General features: G+C 40.0%; 1 protein-coding gene and 1 pseudogene across 3 annotated transcripts in view; one reads left to right on the top strand and one right to left on the bottom strand.

Annotated features, from left to right (window-relative positions):
- Positions 1–23,773, top strand: part of Zranb3 (zinc finger RANBP2-type containing 3) — a 161,311-nt gene that overhangs the window by 77,902 nt on the left and 59,636 nt on the right. For all 3 annotated transcript variants that reach the window (XM_038350128.1, XM_038350130.1, XM_038350129.1), the window contains exons 6-7: positions 7,190–7,275; positions 22,451–22,622. In XM_038350128.1, coding sequence (XP_038206056.1) covers positions 7,190–7,275; positions 22,451–22,622 — 258 coding nt within the window. The remainder of the gene's footprint in view (positions 1–7,189; positions 7,276–22,450; positions 22,623–23,773) is intronic.
- LOC119827660 lies at positions 13,622–14,003 on the bottom strand (annotated as a pseudogene).

Below are 23,773 nucleotides of genomic sequence, written 5' to 3' on the forward strand. Positions count from 1 at the left end.
CCTGTCATCTTCATAAAGTTAGTTTTAAGGTGTTTCCTTGTGTTTCTGCTGTGTTAGAATATTCAGGATAGCCAGGCTCTGGTGGAGACATTGCTTTGGCTGTTGTTGACGGTGTTCTTGTGCTGGCATTTAGGCTTTTCCAGAGGTCCTGAATTCAATCCCCAGCAACCACATGGTGGCTCACAGCCACCTGTAATGAGATATGGTACCCTCATCCATGCTGGCAGAATAGTGTATACCTAATAAATAAAATCTTAAAAAGCTTAAAAAAAAAAAGATCTTCTTTTAAAAAACAATTTCCAAGCAAATGGACCTAAGAAACAAACTGGTATAGCCAATCTAATATCAAAAAGAAAGAAAGAAAGAAAGAAAGAAAGAAAGAAAGAAAGAAAGAAAGAAAGAAAGACTTAACCAAAGTTCATCAAAAAAGACAGAGAGCCAAGTGTTGGTGGTATACACCTTTAATCCCAGCACTCAGGAGGGCGAGGCACGTGGATCTCTGTGAGTTCGAGGCCACTTGGTCTACAGAGCGAGTTCTAGGGTAGACTCCAAAGCTACACAGGGAAACCCTGTCTCAAAAATCCAGAGAGAGAGAGAGGGAGGGAGGGAGCGAGGGAGGGAGGTAGGGAGGGAGGAGAGAGGGAGAGAGAGAGAGAGAGAGACAGAGAGAGACAGAGACAGAGAGAGAGAGGAGAGAGAGAGAGAGGGACACATCATACTCATTAAAGGAAAAACGATCAAAATGATGTTTCAGTTCTTAACATTTATGCCACAAACACAAGGGCACTCACATTTTAAAGGAGATACCACTAAAGCTTAAATCACATATCAACCCTCACACATTGATAGTGGGATACGTCAATATCATATAATAGCATCTTAACAGAGCACCTGAAAGCTCTAGAACAAAAAGAAGCACACACAGAAGAGTAGATAGCAGGAAATAATCAAACTGAGAACTGCAATCAATTAAATAGAAACAAAGAAAAACAACACAAAGAATTAATAAAACAAAGATAGAAAAACACTTATCCAAACTAACTAAAAGACAAAGAGAGAATATCCAAATTAACAAAATCAGAAATGAAACAGGGGATATAACAACAGACACTAGGGAAGTCCAAAGAATCATTAGTTCTTACTTGAAAAAAACTACTCCACAAAATTGGAAAATCTGTAAGAAATGGATAATTTTCTCAATAGATATATCTTACCAAAGTTAAATGAAGATGAGATAAACAATTTTAGTAGACCTATAACCCCTAAGGAAATAGAAGCAGTCATTAAAATTCTCCTAGCCAAAAAAAAATCCCCAGGACCAGACAGTTTTAACACAGAATTCTTCCAGGCTTTCAAAGAAGAGCTGTGCCAATATCCTCAAATTATTACACAAAATAGAAACAGAAGGAACATTGACAAATTCATTTTATGAGGCCACAGTCACCATGATACCCAAACACATTTATGTCCACTCTTATGAAAAATAAATGCAAAAATTCTCAATAAAATACTCAAAAACTGAATCCAAGAACACATCAAAAAGATCATCCATGACCAAGCAGGCTTCATCTCTGAGATGCAGAGATGGTTCAACATACAAAAATCAGTCAGTGTTATCTACCATATAAACAAATTGAAGAAAACACACACACACACACACACACACACATATTCTCTTTATATACAAGAAAAAGCCTTTGACAAAATGTAGCACCCCTTCATGATAAAAATCCTAGAGGGATTAGGGATATAAGGAACATACCTAAACATAATAAAGACAGTTTACAGCAGGCCTATTGTCAACAGCAAATTAAATGGAGAAAAACTCTAACCAATTCCACTAAAATCACAAACAAGACAAGTCTATTCACTCTCCCCAATCCTACTCAATATAGTACTTGAAGTTCTAGATAAAGCAATAAGACAATTGAAAGAGATCAAAAGGATACACATTGTAAAGAAAAGTCAGAGTATCATTATGTCCAGATGATATGATATTATACATGAGAGACTCCAAAAGTTCTACCAGGGAACTCTAAAAATGTATCAGTGAAGTAGCTGGATACAAGATTAACTCTAAAAAAATCAATATCCCTTCTTTATGCAAATGACAAACAAACAGAAAGAAATCAGAGCGACACACCCTTCTCAATAGCCACAAATAATATATATCATCTTGGGGTAACTAATCAAGTGAGTGATAGATTTTAATGACAGAAACTTCAAGGATTTGAAGAAAGGCACTGAAGAAGTTATCAGAAAATGGAAAGATCTCCTGTGCTCATGAATTGATAGAGTTAACATGATAAAAATGGCCATGTTACTACCAAGCATGATTTGGAAGTACCAGATTACTACCAAAAGCAATCTACATACTCAACACAATCTCCATCGAAATTCCAACACAATTCTTTATAGATCTTACAAGGACAATACTCAACTTCATATGGAAAGACCAAAAATCCAAAATAAGTAAACTAATCCTAAATAATAATAGAATTTCCAGAGATATCACCATTCCTGATTTCAAGCTGTACTATAGAATAATAGTAATAAAAACTACATGGTATTTTCATTAAAAACAGACACATTAATATATGGAATTGAATCAAAGACCCAAAAGTAAACCCACATACCTATGAACATATGATTTTTGATAAAGAAACCAGAAATACACAATGGAATAAAAAACATCTTCAACAAATAGTGTTGATCAAGCTGGATATCAGCATATTGAATGTGGTAGTTTAAATGTAATTGGCCCCCATAAATTCACAGGGAGTGGCACTATTATGAGCTATGGCTTTGTTGGAGTAGATATGGCCTTGTTGGAGGAAGGTTTCCTTGAGATACTGCCCAGTATGCCAGACCATTTCATGTTGCTAGCAAGATATAAAACTCTCAGCTACTTCTCTAGCACCATGTCTGCCTGCATGCTGCCATGCTCCCTACCACGATGATAATGGACTGAACCTCTAAACTATAAGTGAGCCACCTCGATTAAATCTTTTCCTTATAAGAGTTGTCGTGGTCATGGTGTCTCTTCACAGCAATGGAAACCCTAACTAAGACAGAAGAATGCAAACAGATCTGTATTTATCACCTATATGCAACTCAACTCCAAATGGATCAAAGACCTCAACATAAAATCAGATACCCTGAACCTGATTGAAGAGAAAGTGGGAAACAACTTTAAATGCATTGGCGCAGGAGACAAGTTCCTGAACAGAACACCACTTAGCCCAGCCCCTAAGATAGATAATTAATGGGACTTGAAACTAAAAAGTTTCTGTCAGGTAAAGGACACCGTCAGTCTGACAAAGCAGTGGCTACTGAATGGGAAAAGATTTTTACCAGTTCCACATCTAACAGAGGGCTGATAACCAAAATATATAAAGGACCATGGATCTCCATAGGAAAGGGAAATAGAATAGGGTTTGTGGGGAGACTCGGCTGGTGGGGATGGAAATAGGAGGGATAGGGACGGGGAATATAGGGAGAGAGGATGGGAAGAGATGACTGGAATTGGGGGGTATGGGGTGGGATGTGAAAACCTGGTACAGTGGAAACTCCCTGGAATCTGCAAGGGTAACCCTATGAGTCCTCCTTGTTACTTAGCCTCTCTGGGTCTGTGGATTGTAGCACGGTTATCATTTACTTAACAGCGAATGTCCACTTATGAATGAGTACATACCATGTTTGTCTTTCTCGGTCTGGGTTACCTCACTCAGAATGGTTTTTTTTCTAGTCCATCCCTTTGCCTGAAAATTTCACTTCCTTACTGCTGAATAATACTCCTTTGTATACATGTACCCATTTTTTCTTTACCCATTCTTTGGTTGAGGGACATCTAGGTTGTTTCCAGTTTCTGACTTTTATGAATATAAGCAACTATGAACATAACTGAGCAAGTGCCCTTGTAGTAGGTTGGAGTATCCTTTGGGTTTATGTCCAAAAGTGGTGTAGCTGGGTCTGGAAGTAGATTGATTGCCTGTTTTTTGAGGAACTTCCATACTGATTTCCTTAGTGGCTGTACAAGTGGCTGCACTCCCACCAGCAATAGAGGAATATTTCCCTAGCTCTATATCTTCACCAGCATGAGCTATCACTTGTGTTACTGATCTTAGTCATTCTGATGGGTACAAGGTAGAATCTCAAAGTAGTTTTGTTTGCATTTCCTTCATAGCTAAGGATGTTGAACATTCTTTTTTTATTTTTTTCCGAGACAGGGTTTTGCTGTAGTTTAGAGCCTGTCCTGGAACTAGCTCTTGTAGACCAGGTTGGCCTCAAACTCACAGAGATCTGCCTGACTGCCTCCCAAGTGCTGGGATTAAAGGCGTGTGCCACCACCACCTGACTGATGTTGAACATGCTTTAAGTGTTTCTCAGTCTTTTGAGATTCTTCTGTTGAGAATTCTCTGTTTAGATCTGTACCCGTTTTTTAAACTGGATTGGTTAGTTGGTTGATATCTAGTTTCTTGAGAGAAATGATGAAAATAAGAGAGTTAATTGGGGAACCCTACAGAAGAGGGAGAAGAGGAATGAATTATGGGGACCAGAGAGGTGGGGGACACCAGGAGAGGGACTCACTAAGCAGGGCTCATGGGGGCTCACAGAGAAAGACGTGACAATCATAGAGCCTATATAGGTCTGCACTGGGTCCTCTGCACATAAGTTATGGTGGTTGGCTTAGTGAGGGGGAACTCCTAACAGTGGGAGTGAGGGTGTCTCTGACTCTTTTGCCTGCTTTTGGGACCCTTTTCCTCCCACTGGGTTTCCTTGCCAGCCTTCATGTGAAGTTTTGTTCCTAGTATTATTGTATCTTACTGTGCTGCATTCCTTTGATGTTCCCGGGAGGCCTGTTCTTTTCTGGGGTAGATGGTGGTAGGAGTTGAGGTGGGGGGAGGACCGGGAGGAGTGGAGGGGAGGAAAGCTGCAGTCAGAATGTATTGTATGAAAGAATAAATAAAAATAAATCTTTTATGTCTATCTGAACTATAAATTATGCAAGTCCTATAAGTGAAGCAAATACGCACTCGCTTTCTTTGTATTCTGGTAGAACAAGTAAAAGGACTCATTTATCATCTTAGCTAAATGTCCTTATGGAGATAATGTGAATCATATATAAGTATCCTAAAAATGCAACTTCTATCTGCATTGTCTCAGGCTGATTCCATCACATAATTACTCATACTCCTTTTAAAATGAGGAAAAAATTTTTGTTTTTAGAAGCAGGGTTTCTCTGTAGCTTTTTGAAGTCTGTCCTGTCCGCCTGCCTCTACCTCCCGAGTGCTGGGATTAAAGGTGTGTGCCACTACCACCCGGCAAGAAAAAAATACTTTTTTAAAGTGTAAGTTAAATACATCCATGGACACAAAATGAAGCAAGTAGTAATGAATTTTTCTTTTATATTTATAAACCTTTTCTTAACATAAACATACTTGGTAGTGTGGTAGATGATGATCAGATAACCCAATAATTAAAGAATATGCATTCTCCATAATCACTGCTGCTTGGAAACTTACAATTTAAAATAATGTATTTAATATAAAGGAAAATCACAAAGGAGTTTCTTTGCTGTTGTACAGAACTGTGTTGCAATTATAGAATGTAATCTTATTTTTTAAATGTAAGCACTTTGAAAATCAGAAAAAAAAGCTGGGCTTGGCAGTGGTGGCGCACGCCTTTAATCCTAGCACTCAGAAAGCAGAAGCAGGCGGATCTCTGTGAATTTGAGGTCAGCATTGTCTACAGACAGTTTTAGGAAAATGGTCTATTTTTATGAATGGTAGGTGCAATGCTAAATTGAAAGCCTGACTAATTTTCACGTAGACATATAAGACATGACAATAAAAAAGAATATCTAGGAAATCAATGTCTTACAACAAATTCATGGAAATATTTAGTTCTTGGTGATATTTAACCCTGGTTTATACAGCTGTATCTAGTTTGACTTATGTGAGGTTTTGTGTTCTATACCTAGTACTTCAAAACAAGTACATAAATCATTGTTTAAAAGTGAAAGGAGGTAATTGGAATGCATGTAAAATAATTTCCTGTGCCTGTTTGTATCTCAAGGATGGGACTTAAGGACTACAAGTCTTAGGCAGTCATAGAGAAGGCATAAAAGACGATAGGATTTTAATGGTATATGACACTTGGGGCTTCAGAGAGAGAGAGCTTTCTTCCCAAGCAAACCACTGGCACAAGGAAACACTATATGGAAGCATTCCTGTTTTTTGTAAACTTTATCTTTCTATTCACAAGATAAACTCTGGAAGATTATATGCTGATCGTAACAGTAGCCAAGACACAGCCTAAGCATACCTTGTGCACTGCTGTTCAGTCTCAGCATGACCTTGGTCCTGACACATTTTCACTTTATTGCCTAGTGTGTTCCACTGGTCTTCTCCTTTATGTTGGGGATTAGTGAAGTCCTAAGTGAAAGTGTTTTGTTTGTATTGTTTGACATAGGCATGAGCTTGTCAGCTACTTACACCTTTGCTCCATGGGAGTGGGAGTGGCACAGCCAGGGAGGCTAAGAAGTGCAATGTTGACCGTGCGCAGAAATGTCTACTATCTCTCTCTGCTCTTGGATGTTTATGTCTAGAGAACTGTTTCCCCACAGAGAATGCTTACCAAGATTAGCTCAGCCTGTTTCCTTGTTCAGCTGTATAGAATACCCCTGCCTCCTTGTTTGTCTGTATGTAATAGCTCTACCTCCTTCATTAAGTGTAAGCAATAGCCCTGCCCCCTCTTCAGATGTATATAATAACCATGCTCGATTCCAAGATTTAAAAAGTTCTTTATTATTATAGCACTTTGCTTATATACTTCTTTTTTAAAAAGTCACCTATGACATACTTTTGTAGTAAAATTTTCATTGTACCATAATATGATTGCCTATATGTGAATACAATTATCTATACAGTGGCTGAGGAAAAATCTTTTAAAAAGTATATATATATATACATACATATATATATATATATATGTATATGTGTCTGTGTGTGTATATACATTTGTTTCCCTGAAGAATGGATAGGGTGGGGGTAAAGAGAAAGGAAAGGCCTTGAGGGAAAAGTATTTTTGCTTTTATACCTCTTAATATTTTTATTAATTTCTTTTATTACCATAATAACTTAGTTGGAAATATTGCAATATATTAAGAACATTTGTATTGTTCTAGCTTTTCATGCAGATTGAGGCTCTCTTCCCACAAAAATTTGGAACTTGGATCGAGTACGCTAAAAGATACTGCAATGCACACATCAGGTAGGATCATTATTTTTTATCTGCACATGGTGGAAACTCTCAACATTAAACACTGTTAGCATTCCTTGTTCCAGTGGTCTTCAGACTTACTGCCGCTGGGAAAGGATTTCTTTAAGGAAAACTTGTATAGGTGACCTACATATAATGTAAGAAATAGCTAGGTGTGGTGGCACATGCCTTTGATTCTAGCACTTCGGAAGTAAAGAGTCGAATTGCCAGAGGCCATACTTGCCAGTACATAATGAGTCCTCGTCAAGGATGAAAGAAAATGTGCCTGTCGGTGAGATGTGTGTGTACATGGAGGTGTGTTGTCCTGCTCTTCGCTTGACTGTGTGGGGCGTCAGGCTTAGATGAGGTAGGATTTGGTGCTACAGTGATGTCTTAGGTACTCTTCTCTTGCTCTGAAGAGACTCTGTTACCAAGGTAACATAAAAAGAAAGCACTTAATTAGGGGCATGCTTACAGTTCCATGACCATCATGGTGGGAGTAAGGTAACAGGCAGGAAGGTATGGAGCTGAAGCAATAGCTGAAAGCTTACGTCTACATCGATCTGCAAGTTGGAGGAAGAGAGCTAGACAGGGCCTAGTATGGGCTATTGAAATCTCAAACTGAGAATCAAACATTCAAATATATGAGCCTATGGGGACCGTTCTCATTCAAAGCACTGTAAGTGGAGAGATGTATGGAACCTGGTATCAGTCAGTCCAGGAGCCTTCCTGCACTGTTTCTTATTATGTGTTGTGATATTTTTGTTTTAGGATGTCATCTTAATTCAGAGTTTTAGTTCCTTTTAGATAAAATTATGATTCCCATACATGATCCTTCCTAATATTTGTATTGTTCCCATGATAGGTCTGTTTGACATGAGTCTAGGTGTTGATTAAAACAAAAAAAACTGAACAAACATTTTTTTTAAAAAAAAAACTTTTTCTTTTTTTTAAGATTTATTTATTTGACAAGGCTCACAGTGAGCCCGTCCATGCTGTAGAGATCACATTCATTGCCGTTGTCCTTGGTTTCTCAGTCCTCCTCCACCGTCAGCCACATTCAGAGTCCGGTTTGGTCCCCTGTTCCATCAGTCCCATTCCAACTGGACTTGGTGGTCTCCCGTTAGATCTGTCCCACCGTCTCAATGGGTAAACGCACTCCTCACGGTCCTGGCTTCCTTGCTCATGATCTCCCTCCTTTTGCTCCTCATCAGGACCTTGGGAGCTCAGTCCGGTGCTCCTATGTGGGGCTCTGTCATTTTCTCCATCCAATGCCAGGTGAAGGTTCTATGGTGATATGCAAGATATTCATGAGTATGGCAATAGGATCTGGACATTTCTGACACCCTCTCCTCAGCTGCCCAAAGAACTAGCTGAGGGCATCTTCCTGGACACCTGGGAACCCCTCTAGAGTCAAGTCTCTGCCAACCCTAGAATGGCTCCCTTAACTAAGATATATAATTCCTTGTTCCCATATCCACCCTTCCTATATCCCAACCATCCTATTCCCCTTGTCAGTTTGGTTGCTCACCTTCCTGGACTTAGGGGGAGCTGGGAGGACCTTGGACTTAACATAGTGAAGGGAACCCTGATGGCTCTTTGGCTTGGAGAGGGGCTGAGTGGGGGTATGGGTGGAAGGGAGGGGAGGGAAATTTTTAATAAAAAAAAATGAGAAAAAAAAGATTTATTTATTATATAGTGTTTCATCTGCATGTAAGCCTTTAGGCCAGAAGAGGGTGTCAGATATCATTACAGATGGCTTTTGAGCCACAATGTGGTTGCTGGGAATTGAACTCAGGACCTCTGGAAGAGCAGCCACTGCTCTTAACCCCTGAGCCATCTCTCCAGCCCTGAACAAACAACCTTAATGGTGACTTTTGCACTGGAGATGCCAAATTTGTTTACATGATATATATTGCCTACATTTCCCATTGGACAACTAGAACAGGCTAAACATTTAATCTGCATGTCTGTCCTATTGTGTGTTTCTTTTTTAAAATTTATCTGTTTTTATTTTATGTGCATTGGTATTTTACCTGCATGTATGTCTGTGTGAAGAAATCAGATGCCCTGCAACTGGAGTTAGAGACAGCTGTGAGCTGCTCTGTGTGACTGGGTCCTCTGGAACAGAAGCCAGTGCTCTTAACTGCTGAGCCCTCTCTCCAGCCCCCTACTGTCTGTTTCTTGATTAGTATCTGTCATATGACAACAGAAGTGTGTACCTCACTTATTAATGCAAAGAGAGAAATATTTCATCTTTGTGAAATGTTGTGTAATGGTGTAGGTTATCTTCTGTTTTCTACTTACTTGATAAAGTCATTTCAAGGGCATTGTGCTTCTCAAAGGCATTTTCCTTCTTTTTCTTTTTAATTATGTGTACATGTGTATGTCTGTAAATGGGTATATGCATATGTGAGTGCAAGTATATCATGGAGGCCAGAATAGGGAGTCAGACCTCCTGGAGCTGGTATTTCAGCTATCCAACATGGGTGCTGGGAACTGAACTTAGGTCCTCTGAAAGAACTGTATGTGCTCATAAGGGCTGAGCGATTTCCAGCCCTTTGAAGATGTTTTCTTCTACATCCATTTCAGAAGTCTTTCTACTCCTTTATTTCTTTACCTTGGAAGCACTGTGGTCCCATAATCTTTTATTCAGATCAAGGCATTTCCTGACATTTTAAGTTAGGCTGTGGGATGCTATATTTTCACCCACAGTGTTTTTATTCTGGAAGGGTGTCATTTTCACACTATAATTTTACAGAATGCAATTATGGATCGTTATTCCATCCTAGACTCATATTTTATATTTGGAATGTCATGCTGCGTTCAAAATAAAGTTTTAGTGAAATGCTTGAGCAAGAATGTTACTTTGTCTTTAAAGAACTTATTAAATTCCAGAGGCATGCCCTAAAGAAGCATGTTAATGCATATAGAATCTGAAGAAAGAATTTAGGGTGTAAATAACCAAATACCACCGACCCCATATGGTTTGAGAGGCACAGGGAGAAGGGATCACTCAACCAGGATACCCTACCCAAATGCCCTATGTTAGTCACTCTATAAATGCACATAGGATCCGGAGAAGGAAGCACAGTGAAGAAATTGATTAACGTTGTTCCAGCATGGGAAGGTTTAGAGCCCACTTAGTCCCCATGTGCACTTTTGGGGGTTAAATCACTTGCCGTGTCTTGCTATTTTCTTTTGTATTTCTCCCCCATTGCTCTTGACTTTTTCTCTCAACATGAGAGACTTCAGAAGTGGCAACTTTACTAAATATTCCTGTACTTACAAGAAGAAGACATGTGACTAATGCAGCCAAGCATCCTCTAGCAAGAACTCTCCTTAGTGTGTGCTTTGGAGCCAGGTGTTAAAGCACAAGCCTTTAATGCCAGCCTTTGGAAGGCAAAAGCAAGTGGATCTCTGAGTTTGAGGCTATTCTGGTCTACATGGTGAATTCTAGGCCACCCAAGGACTACATAGTGAGACACTGTCTCAAACTAAAAACAAAGTTGTGCTTTAGGAAGACATCTGTCCCTTCTTATGTTGTGCTTAAAACTTAAATTATCCTAGAAAGGTCTGGGGAAATTGGGCTTGCTTCTTATGCACATGGTCCAGGGTTTGTTCCTCAGGGTGGGACATCAAGTTCTATGCCAGTTCCACTACTTAGGAGAATTACATGTCTGAATTTTCTTGAGAGGGAAAATGCAGATTGATAATATACTCAAGGCTTTATGTCCATTTACAGCATGGTCGGGGTATGTTTGCCTCCACGCATCTCCAGCACTGTCATTCTGTGCTCTTCCTCTGGCTAAATACAGGACTGTCTCCCCATGTGCAGATGGCTCAGATCTGAAATAATAGTTAGTATACTGAATAATCAAGCTATGTTTGAGGAATAGTTAAATGAGATGTAGGATAAATTCTGCATTTGTCCTTGGAAAGTCAGATGTGTGTTGAAGCGATGTGAGAACATGGTGTCTTTAGTTCAGTTCCAGCAGACTTCTGATTTTGAATCATCCATGCCGAGTTGGTATATGAGGCCATTTCATGCCCCCTACTGCCTCTGACTTGATTTTTAATTAATCCATTCATTCAAAAAATATTTTGGGGGGTTTGGAGAGATGACTTAGTGGTTAAGAGCCCTGGCTGCTCTTTCAGGGCCCCAGGTTGAACTCCTAGCACTCACATGACAATTAATAACGATCTATAATTCCAGTTGCAGAGGATCCGACATCTTCCTCTGGCTTCCGCAGACACCAGGCTCACTTGTTTTGTGCAGACATACATTCAGGCAAAGTTCATATATATAAAATAAAAAGTATTTTTAGGTTACCTGGTATATGCCAGGCTATAATGTTAGCTATCAGATATGTTCCGGAGATCAAATAATCCAAGCTTGTCAGGTGGTGATGGGGCACATCTTTTATTCTAGCACTCAGGCGGCAGACGCAGGCAGATCTCTGAGTTTGAGGCCAGCCTAGTCTACAGAGTGAGTTCCAGAACAGCCAAAGCCATACAGAGAAGCCATGTCTCGAAAAACAAACAAAAATAATCCGAGCTTCCACTGAATTGTCAGTTCAGGCCCTAGCTGTATAATTGTAGTTTTGATGAATGTCATGGTAGGGGGGAGGAAGGAAGGGAAGAGTGCTGTGGCTGAGTGCGCCAGAGCGAACCAGTAAGGACAGCTCAGAAGCATCCTGTGAGCAAATCTGTTTCCTTCCTTTTCAGGACGTGGGAGTTCTGTATGCTAAAGCCAGGACAAGAGAACTCACTGCTACCTTGAGGAACTAAAGCAAGTCCAGCTCAGCTGAACAGTCCTTCTAGGGCTAAACCAAGATCTTTAGACAAAGACAGCTAGTTAGGAGTTAGACAAAGATAGAGTTAGGTAGGAGTCAAATTACAATCTTGTTCATCAGAATGGGAATAGGAAGACATTGTGGGTGTCTTCGTTTTTCTGTTTCTTTTGTGAGTGTTGCTTATTATTGTTGTGGGAGGGTGATTTTGTTTTTGTTTTTGCAATAGAAATACATCAGAAAATGTACTTTTTAACCATTTAAGTATAGATACATTCATATTGTTGTTGCAAACCATCAGAACTTCTAATGCTAACACATCTTATCATCCTAATCTAAATCTCTGTCCCTACTCAACAGTGGTCTCCGTCTCCTAATTCAGCCTCTGCACTGTGAACTTGGAAAGTGTGGGAGAGTCATGTGTGATAAGATTACAAGTTTCTTTGTTATTTTTAGGACTATATTTTTACATGGCTCAAAATCTTAAACTAATACAAAAGTAAGAGCATTCATACTTTTTGGAAAAGAGATTAGTGTATTAAAAACATAAGCATTTTGTAATTTTGAATTTTGACCCTTTTTCTACATAAATATTTGTATCCTTTTTTCATAGTTGCAGTGTCAAATTGTTGAGATTATACTTTAGTTTCAGAGATGCCAGAGATATGAGGGAGTTTGCATCATTAAGTGGCATATTATTGGGGCTATAACATACTTCCTGGAGTGATAGGGCTTAAGGGAGTTTCATTTTCTTATCAAAGAGAGGTCTTGTTGCTGCGTTTAAAGAAATGAAGAAGTAGGGGGTTAAAACTTCAAAAGTTGACATGGTCTGAACTTCTGCAGGATGGAACTTGAGACAGTGAGATTAGTAACAGGTTTGTTAGCAATGCTGAGTTCCCACCTGAGATCAGTAACACAGAGTAGTAGTGGAGCTGGTCTTCTCAGGGTGAATTTCCACAGCAATGTGGTATAGGCCTAAAGTACGCCTAGAGTTGGATCTAACACTGGGAGTTTTGTATCAGCTTCTGATAGATGAGGGGCTGAAGGACAAGGAGGATTAGTTATCCTGGTTAGACTCAGAAGCCAGCGTGGGAACAGGAAGGCTAGAACAGTCATGTGCCCAGAACATCATGATGAGCAGGGCACAGTGCAACGTAAATGAATGGTAGAAGAATGAGCAAAGACTAGAATTACTATTATTATTATTGTTTTTTCTCCTATCCTGTATTTAATAAACCAGAACTCTGAAATAAAGATTTTTATTTCAGCCGGGCGGCGGTGGCGCACGCCTTTAATCCCAGCACTCGGGAGGCAGAGGCAGGCGGATCTCTGTGAGTTCGAGACCAGCCTGGGCTACAAGAGCTCCAGGACAGGCTCCAAAGCCGCAGAGAAACCCTGTCTCGAAAAACCAAAAAAAAAAAAAAAAAAAAAAAAAAAAAAAAAAAAAATTTATTTCATAAAATATCAGTATTTTCATGATTAGAATAAAGTAAACATTGTTTCTGTTTGCTACTTGTAGTTGACATTATAAATGGTTTCCATAAATACAAAAGTTTCTGACTCACTTAAATATTTGTCCACATGCTTATTGGAAGCTTCTGTAGCCTTTTCTCAGCAGGAATTCCTGGTTATCTGAATTCTTTCCTTTCTTTGAGATGATCCAGTTTGTATTCTTCATCAAAGGCTGGATCACTATAATCAGCAGTTAGACATCCTTTCAATGCAGAATTTCCTTTCTGGCATTTTACTAACATATGGATTTTGGCATCCTTGTAACATTAAATAAAATATTTGACTTGTTCAGAACACCTCTCTCTGTCCTTGTCTCATTATTTTTGGAATTAGAACATCTTTTACAACATGCCTGAAATGCTGCTCTGCAGGGCCAGCATCGTCTTGGCAGGTAGATAAGAAGCAGCTGCTTGGTTGGAGTAGAAACGAAGCCATTTAAAAAATTTGTTTATTGATGTGTGTGTGTGTGTGTGTGTGTATGGGGAAAGGAGGTTGTGTGCATGAATACTGGTGCCTTTGGAGGCCAGAAGCAACAGATTCCCCTGGAACTGTAGTTGTTAGAATTCAGGCATTATGCTGGCCTGCCCTGTCATCTGGCAGGATGTACCCAGGCTGTCCCCTGGCCAGCCTAAAGTCCTAATCTGTACACAAGTGCAAAGGTCCTGTAAGAGACAAGCTCTGCCACTCCTGACCTCTCTCTTCCCATCCATTCTTCTGAAGAACCAGATCTCTGTCTCCTCCCTCTCTTCCTCTCTGTCTGACCCATTATTTCTTACCTTCTCATTTCTTTGTTTGTTTGTTTGTTTGTTTTGGGTTTTCAAGACAGGGTTTCTCTGTAGCTTTGGAGCCTGTCCTGGAACTAGCTCTTGTAGACCTTGAACTCACAGAGATCTCTCTGCCTCCACCTCCCAAGTGCTGGGGTTAAAGACGTGCACCACCACCACCTGGCTTCTCTTCCCACTCCCTTTGTCTCTAATAAACTCCACACTCAAGCTCTCTCTGCAGGGTGTACTCTGTCACCCGCTGCGGTCCTCACTCTCGCCATTTTACAGTAATTACAGCAATTACAGGTGATTGAGAGCCATCTGATGTGGGTGCTTGGAACTGAACTCTTGTTACCTGCAAGAGCAGAAAGCGCTCTTCAGTACTGAATCATCTCTCAACCTCCAAGAGCAGTTTTTAGTTTCAGATAGAGCTGGTTTCTGGGTGAGATTATAGGTGTGAAAATGCAGGGCAGGGAGTAGGCTTATAGACGCTAACAAACACAAGAACAAAGGTATAAGAGAGAACTGAAAGTCATGTTTTAAAAAGCTTTTTTTTTCTTTTGAGGTCATAATTACATCATTTCTTCCTTTCCTCCTCTGTTCCCTCCCATCTACCCTCTCCTCAAATTCATGGCCTCTTTTTCTCTAATTTTGGGGTGTGTATGTGTGTGTGTTTGCACGCATGCGTGCGTGCGTTCCTAAATAGATAGATATAACATCCTCAATCCATATAATGTTACTTGTATGTGTATGCTATCAGGGCTGACCAGTCCGTATTGGATAACCAGTTGGTGTGCTCCCCAGGAAGACTATTTCTTCCACCCGCGGCATTCCTTAGTGGCCTGTGGTTCTTTGTCTAGGGTTGAGGCCTCCTGAATGTTACCCCTTCAAGTTAGCATGTCTATTGGTGTCATCCTTATTCCTTAGGAAGCATTTTAACAGATAAAAATGCAGTGTATTTGGGAAAGGGTGAGCGGAATAATGAGAGGGTTCACACTTAGCTCCACTAACACCCATATGATTGACTGCCTTCTTTATTTAAGACTGTTTCAGAGTTTCAGGTGATCCAGAGACAAGCGAGATGGTGAGATGCTGCTCAGCCCGTTTTTTTTGTTTGTTTGTTTTGGTTTTGGTTTTGGGTTGTTTTTGTTTTTTTTTTTTTTTTTGGTTTTTCAAGACAAGGTTTCTCTGTGGCTTTGGAGCCTGTCCTGGAGCTTGCTTTTGTAGACTGGCCTCAAACTCACAAAGTTCCACTTGCCTAGATGGTGCTCAGTCTTACAAAGCTATTTGAATTTCAGAAAAGGAGACCTTAGGGGAACAAGTTCTTAAATTAAATTTAAAGATCTGTCACATTTTAAAGGAATTAGGCTTCTGTCTTTGTGTCACTAAGAGAAAACTAGGTCAGTAGTGAAGCTACTTAGGTTGTAAATTTTGGCTTAACTCGAGAACTTTAAAATAATACATACTTAAGTTTGTAGAATTGGAGGAGAAAGCTGTGAGGACCAAACCCGTCCTCATGAGTGTATGGCCAGCACTTTGCTTACTGCGCAGTCCTCCTAGACGGCTTGTGTAATTTCTTCCAGGACTGTTTGGTAGAACTCTAGAGTAAGTCCACCTGGGCCTGGTGTTCTCTGTTTTAGACCTGAATATTAATTAACAGTTCAATATTTCAATAATGCAGACTTCCTTGAGTTGTCTCTTCTCAACCTAACACATCTTGTGTGTGTGCTGCACAGTAGCCATAAGTAAAGAGCAGCAGCATTTCTCAGCTCTATTGTCCTAATGCCCACTTTTCATAATAAATATTCAATACTCCCTTGTTACACTGGGAGGAATTTCATAGGCATAACCATATATAGCCACATGTAATTTCAAATAAAGAAAGAATCCAACATAATGCAGAGAGAAAATAAAAGTTAGGGGAACTAGAAACATGTACTTTAATATGTAAGTAGGTTGAGACTATATTAGAACACAATTTAAAATGAGTATAATAAGTTTGTATTTATGGTTATATGAAATCTAAAACTTCTTCAATTGTGATATATGCACTATTATTTTATGTGCCATCAAAGGATAATTTCTGAAGTTAAACTAATTTGTTCATATGTAAATTCTAGGCATAAGTTTAGAGAAATATAAATCATAAAATTGATGAAAATTTGGTGGGTTTAGAATTGTGGATACCGTTATTCTTATGGAAGCTAATATATCATAGCTGTGTCCACATGATATAGCCATTACACCACAGCTGTGTCCAGATGGTAGCCAGTACACCACAGCTGTGTCCAGATGGTATCCAGTACACACAGCTGTGTCCAGATGGTATCCAGTACACACAGCTGTGTCCATATGATAGCCAGTACACCACAGCTGTGTCCAGATGGTATCCAGTACACACAGCTGTGTCCATATGGTGGCCAGTATACCACAGCTGTGTTTGGATGGTAGTCAGTACTACATTGATGTCTCCAAACAGTAGTTAATAAATCACAGTTAAGTATTACAGCTTAGCCACCAGAGTATTCTTGGAGTCATTGGCCTGGTTTTCCACATCGACAAAGTATTCTGAGTTGAGTTTCCCACCAAACAATGTAGGATATCCCTTTTAGCTAACATTATTTACAATATCTAGAAAAATGCAGTATATAATAAAGTTGTACAAAATAGTCTTTTTAGCTGCTATTGCCTGTTCTTAGGCGTAAAAGGAGTAGATTTATTATTTCAGTTCTCTCTTTACACTTGTATTGTTTCTGGGCTGCAGTGATACTTGTCTTGACTTTGTCTCCAGATGTGAACTTTTGTGCTCTCTCTATGTTTATCCACCCTGAGTTTGAAACCAAGAGCCTATATCAAAGTTTCCACACTGTGTGAAAGTCTTTTCACTTAGTTTTAGAACTTTGTGTATGTATTGCTTTAATAAAAATATTCTTTTAAAATAAAGCTCTGAAATGTTAACAACAGTACCTAAATGTCATATGCTAGTCCAAAGCAGTCTCTGAAGCTAGGCCTGGTGAGGTACTCCTGTGAGTGATCTCAGCACTTGACAGGTCATCCTTGGGTACATATTTACTGATCTTGAGGTCACCCTGGGCTCCATGAAACTCTGTCTTTTAAATGTTAAAAAAAAAAAAAACCACGCAGAAGGAAGAAGGGAAAGGGGGAAGGAAGGGAAGAAAAGAGAGAGGTATTGGATTGGGGCAGGTGGAGGGGAGGATAGTGGCTGCAACAAAATGTATATATATGGACCCCTGCTGAGACAGCAGAGGGCCTGTGATTTGTACAAAAGTAATTCCTCATTTCCATAAAGGTCTACAGAGATTAGTGCAGACACCTTGGCCATACAGTTTTTTTTTTTCTATGCACTGCTGCATGCTGCTATTTTTAGCCATCACCTTTGGTTGATAGAAGCAAGTAGTAAAAATGGTACTTGAATATATAGTGCTCCATACAGGTGAAATTTCTATGGTTTTATAAGATTTTTTAAATTTTTAATTATGTGTCTGTGTGTATCTGTGTACTGGTTTGTGCACAAGTGCAGTGACCTCAGAGGCCAGAAGAGGGCTTCAGATCCCCTGAAGCTGGAGTTACAGGTAGTTGTGAGCTGCCCACCATGGGTTCTAGCAACCAAACACTGGTCTTAGAAAGTCAGCCTGTACTCTTAACTGCTGAACTGTCTCTCCAGCCCCAATTATTTATGTTTGTAGGTATATAAGGAAGAAAACATTACATAGTAAACAGACTGTTCAGCTCTTTTGCACCCCACAACATTTATCATTATTGTAATATCAGATATATACTTTAAGTATCCACATCATTGTATGATGTACAAGCTAAATAATATATCTTTTTTATTTTTTGTTTGTTTTTAATTTATTTTATTTTAAATGAAGTATAATTATATAATTTCTGCTTCCAATTCCTCCTGCTCCCTCTTAAATTCATAAGTTCTTTTTCTCTAATTATTACTGTTGTACACACACACGGATGTACACGGAGACAAGGTTTCTCTGTGTAGCACTGGCTGTGCTGGAACTCACTCTGTAGACTAGGCTGGCCTTGAACTTCGAAATCTGCCTGCCCCTGCCTCCAGAGTGCTGGATTAAAGATGTACCCCGCCACAGCAGGCTTTATTTTGTATGGAATTTTCAGGGACCCAGAATAACCTAAACATGAAAAAGAAAATTGACTAGAAGCCTCGCTTTTACTGATTATTCATGGCAGTATGGTAGCTGTACAAGAATAGATGTCTAGGGCTGGCAAGAGGACTCATATGGTGAAGGCACTTGCTGCCAAGTCTGATAGCCTGACTTTGAGTCCCAGGAGCCACCTGGTACAAGGAGAGCAGTGACTCTCAGAACTGGTTGTCTGACGTCCACATGTACTGCACCATATATAAAATAAATAAATATAAAAAAATGTTTAGGAAAGATATTCAGCCTGGTTGTGGTGGTTGTGCGCACCTTTAATCCCAGCACCCGGGAGGCAGAGACAGGCAGATCTCTGTGAGTTCGAGGCCAGCCTGGTCTACAAGAACTAGTTCCAGTACAGTCAGGACTACACAGAGAAACCCTCTCTCGAAAAACCAAGAGAGAGAGAAATACCATCAAGAAATTGAACTGGGCATGGTGGGACATGCTTGTAGTCCTAGTGCTTACCTAGCTGAGGCAGGAGAATCACAAAATTGAAGCCCGCCTGGGTACCTTGAAAAGATTACTCACAGAATGGGAAAATATTTGCAAATTGTGCCCTTGCTAGATGACGTGTTTAATATGTGTATAGCTCTTAGAACTCAGTACTAAGACCAACTAAACTAAAGTGAGCAAGCAATTTGAATAGACATTTCACAATAAAAGATATATAAATGACCAACAAACATTTTAAGATGCTTTCTGTCATCAGAGGAAGTGACTCAAAACTACAAGAGAGATATGTATACCTGGTAAGACCCACAAGACCGGTAGATACATGTTGGTGTGGAGGAATCGTGTCCAGCACTGGTGGACATGTCAGATGGTGTATCCTGGGTTCCCTTCTCTATAGTTGATAGGTGTATGCATTGCTTCTGAAAACCTAGTACTTCCTTCAGTAATCAAACATTACTGTTTCAGTCTTCCAGCCTAGACTACACCCAAGGGAAATGGAAGTGCACAACTTGCTCACTTTCCTGGATGCCTGGAGCAGCTTTATTCATTAGATATAAAACTTGGGACCATACCAGATGTCCTTCAGTCGGAATGACTAAAAAGTTGTGATCTATTTGTACAATGGAATTTTATTTAGTCATTAAAAGGGTAGAAGATCCATTAATGCTGCTGTACATGGGAATTTTAAAAAACAGTATTTAGTGAAGGAAAGCAGCCCTAAATGAGCATTCAGTCTATGGTTTCACTCATAATTAAGAATCAACAAGCAACTTAATTGGAACAAAATCTAAATAAGTAAGCTGGGTGTGCTAGCCATCCTCTTAATCCCAGCATTCATGAGGCAGAGGCAAGAGGGCCTCTGAATCAGAGACCAACATAGTCTACATAGTAAGTCCCAGGATAGCCAGTACTCAGTAGACCCTGTCGTCGTCATCATCATCATCATCATCATCATCATCATATCCCCCAAAATGAGTAAAGTAGTGTTTGATTAGAGCATGGGGTCTTTCTTTTTCTTCATTCCTGCCTCCCTTCCTTCCTTCTTCCCTACCCCTATCTTTGTTTTCTAAGAAGTGGTCTTATATAGCCCAGGCTGCCCTCAAACTTATTATGTAGATGAGAATGGCCTTGAACTTCTGATCTTCCTCCCTCTAATGCCTGGGTGCTGGTATTACAGGTGTGTACTACCATACCTGATGTATGTGATGCAGGGGCTAGAGCCCAGGGCCTTATGTATGCCAGGCAAGCGTCCAATTGAGCTGCAACCCCAGCCAAGGACATAGAACTCCTTCTTGAGGTGATAAAAATGTTCTAAAATCTGTAGCATTTAAATTGCTACAAATCTATGCATATATAAAAAGCCACTGAACTTTGCATTTGTCATGTTTTGTATGGAAGTGTGAATTCTGTTTTCAATAGGGCTGGTTTTAAAAATAGAATATTTGGGCTGGTGAGGTAGCTCAGCAGGTAAGGAACTCACATGATGGAAGGAGAGAACTGACTCCCACACCTGTTCTCTGACCTCCACACATGCATTATGGTGTATCCCCATCCCAAACAAACAAACAAATGTGATTTTATAAAAGTTATCTATAATCACTTTCAAATATAATGGCAAATAATCAGTTGTTGTTGGGTGGTGGCTCTTCTAGCCCATTCTGCATTTCCCTTTGCTTCCCAAATATGAGGTTATGAATTCTTTTGTTTTAAGACCCTGTCTCACTTGCCTGATACTCCTGACATACCCAGCTGGTCTCAAACTCACTGAGGTAATCCTGCCTTTGCTTCCTCAGTGGTAGAATTAATTGCAGGGTGCAACCACTCCCAGCCTCCAGCCTCTTTAAAGAATAGTTTTGTTCTTTGAGAATTTTATATATCCATACAATGTATTTTGATCATATTCATCCCCCCCTTAACTCCCCCTCGCTCCTTCCAGATCCACCCCACCCTATTTCCCAAGCTGCCAGTGTTCTTTAGAGTAAGTGCCACCTCTGGCTGCTTGGCATCTGATGAATATGCGTAGTGGAGATAGATTGCAGACAGATATGGTTTTTGTAATCTCTGCTCCATGCCAATCATACGGTTTACAATAAGCTTGAGATAAAACACCCAGGAAGCAATTGCTCATGCTTCTTTCTGTGGTGCATAGTCTCCAGGAAGTGCGAAGAAACCTCCCTGTAACACTTAACACTGTACTGTGGCATTCAGAAATTAGATTGCTCAAACTTCAAGCTAGGGATGGACTTGCCTAGCATGTGCGAGACCCTGGGTTCAACCATTAGTGTCACAAAGGAAAAAGTGCTCAAACGTCTGCGCTTCTGAAACTCGGATATTGGTTTCTGAAGGAGGCAGACGAGAGCTGTGTGGCAATCTGTGCCTCTCTGTATACAGTCTTATCCCATGAACCTTCAGATAGTGTGCTTAGGAGTCCATTTTAAGGGTGGTGGTAGTGGTGCCTTTAATCCTAGCACTTGGGAGGCAGAGTCAGGTGGATCCTGTGAGTGGAAGTCCAGCCTGGTCCACAGAGTGAGTTCCAGGACAGCCAGAGGTACACAGAGAAACCCTGTCTCAAAAAACCAAAACAAACAAAAACCCATTTTAATTCAGACATTTCATTCTAAAAACAAGATTAAAGAGCCCTTCCAATGTCTTCTTTCTATGGTGGCAGTTTGGAATCTTAGGTTTCTTTTGTTAATGATGTGGTTGAAAGGGAAAAAAAAATCTGTGACAGAATCAGGTATTGGCAAGCATTTTCCCAGTGTTTTGTTTGTTTGTTGTTGTTTTACAAGACAGGGTTTCTCTGTGTAGCTCTGGCTGTCGTGGGTCTGGCTGTCATGGGTTTCCCTGGAACTCAGAGATCCTCCTGCCTCTGCCTTCCTTCAAGACATGTGCCACCACTGCTCAGCATTTCCCAGCTTACTCTGTACACAAATCTTTAAGTACGACTACACAAACATTAAAGAAATCAAAATATTTCATTAGCATGAAAATATGTCAGGTTGGTGTAGCTGAGTTGGTAGAGTGCCTGCCTAGTAAACATTCATAGTGATCCTCATGCCTTAGTCCCTAGAGTCCTAGAATTATAGTTGTGAGGATTATACTGCTTAGGTAACTTTGTTAAGCTTTAAATTGTGTGTGTGTGTGTGTGTGTGTGTGTGAGAGAGAGAGAGAGAGAGAGAGAGAGAGAGAGAGAGAGAGAGAGAGAGAGAGAGAGAGAGAGAGAGAGACTGAGGCTATCAGATGTGAGCCATCTGGTGTCAGTCAGAGACTGAACTTAGGTCTACTGCAAGATCACTGTGCCATCTTTACCTCGGAACCATCTCTTTGGCCCCTTAGACTAGCTTTTTGAAACTGGTTTTCATTTGGAAATGACAGGAAACAGGGCCATTGTTCCTGATTAAAAGGAAGGACATGCATACATGGGTTTCCTACTCTGGCATTCAGCTTTGCTGTCTGTCTTTTCATATAACAGATACTTTGGTAAAAGGCGTCAGTGGGATTGCAGAGGGGCATCAAACCTTGGTGATCTTCACCAGCTACTAAGTGACATCATGATCAGAAGATTGAAGAGTGAAGTCTTAAGCCAGCTGCCCCCTAAAGTCAGACAACGTATTCCATTTGACCTTCCACCAGCAGCTGTCAAGGTGAGAGCCTGTGTTTACTTTAAACTTATGAATTAAGCTATTAAAGATTGTATATCATACTTCACAGAAAAGAATGCTTTCTTAAAACAGGTTTGATTAGTAGAATGTCTATTGTTTTTTTTATCATTTCAGGAAAAGCACAGGAAGATTTTAATTTTAATTACAAAATATTTGAACAGATAAAGTTCCTAGTGATTCAAAAAATTTCTACTTGCCGGGCGGTGGTGGCGGCACGCCTTTAATCCCAGCACTCGGGAGGCAGAGGCAGGCGGATCTCTGTAAGTTCGAGACCAGCCTGGTCTACAAGAGCTAGTTCCAGGACAGGCTCCAAAGCTACAGAGAAACCCTGTCTCGAAAAACCAAAAAAAAAAAAAAAATTTCTACTTAACATAGGAAAAACGTCTATGATTTTAAAACTGTATAGTATTAAGGATTCATGATATAATTAGTAAGAGATACTGTGTTTCATGTTCTGTGGATACACATACACACACAAAGCTGGGGCCGAGGCTGGGGCGATGGCTTCATGGGTGAAATGCTTGCCATGCAAGTGTGAGGACTTGACTTGGGCATCTCAGAACCCAAGTAAAACTGGTACCATAATAGGTGCATCTGTAATTCCAGGGCTGCCAAAATGAGATGGGAGCAGAGACATGAGTCTCCAGAAGCTTTCAGGCCATAGCAGTGAACAGCAGACCCTGTCTCAAATGAGCAGGGAGGTGAGACCCACACACTAGTTGTCCCTGACCACCCCACACACATATGCCATAGAGTGCATGAATGGATGCATACATGTACACACACACAGAGACACACACATCACACACATGAAAAAAAGTTTATATAAATAGCTATATCGTAGAATAATTTGAATACAGTCCTGTTCTTGAATTCTGAAACCCAGTGGTAACATTGCAGAATGTAATATTTAGCATATATGAAAGCCAAATGTTTGTTTTTTCCTGTTCCTCATCTAGATTTACTTTTGGATAGCACTGTACCTATACAGCCTCTGGATGTGACTGAGTGAACAAGAAGTTTTTCATTGTTACATCTTAGAAGTTAAATAAGTGCCTTATAAATGTTGGATACCATGGTATTTCTCAAATAAGAATGATCTTATTTTCTTTATCTGCTATTTTAACATTAGC

The sequence above is a fragment of the Arvicola amphibius genome, chromosome 12 (assembly GCF_903992535.2).
Source record: "Arvicola amphibius chromosome 12, mArvAmp1.2, whole genome shotgun sequence".
NCBI classification, from domain to species: Eukaryota; Metazoa; Chordata; class Mammalia; order Rodentia; family Cricetidae; genus Arvicola; species Arvicola amphibius.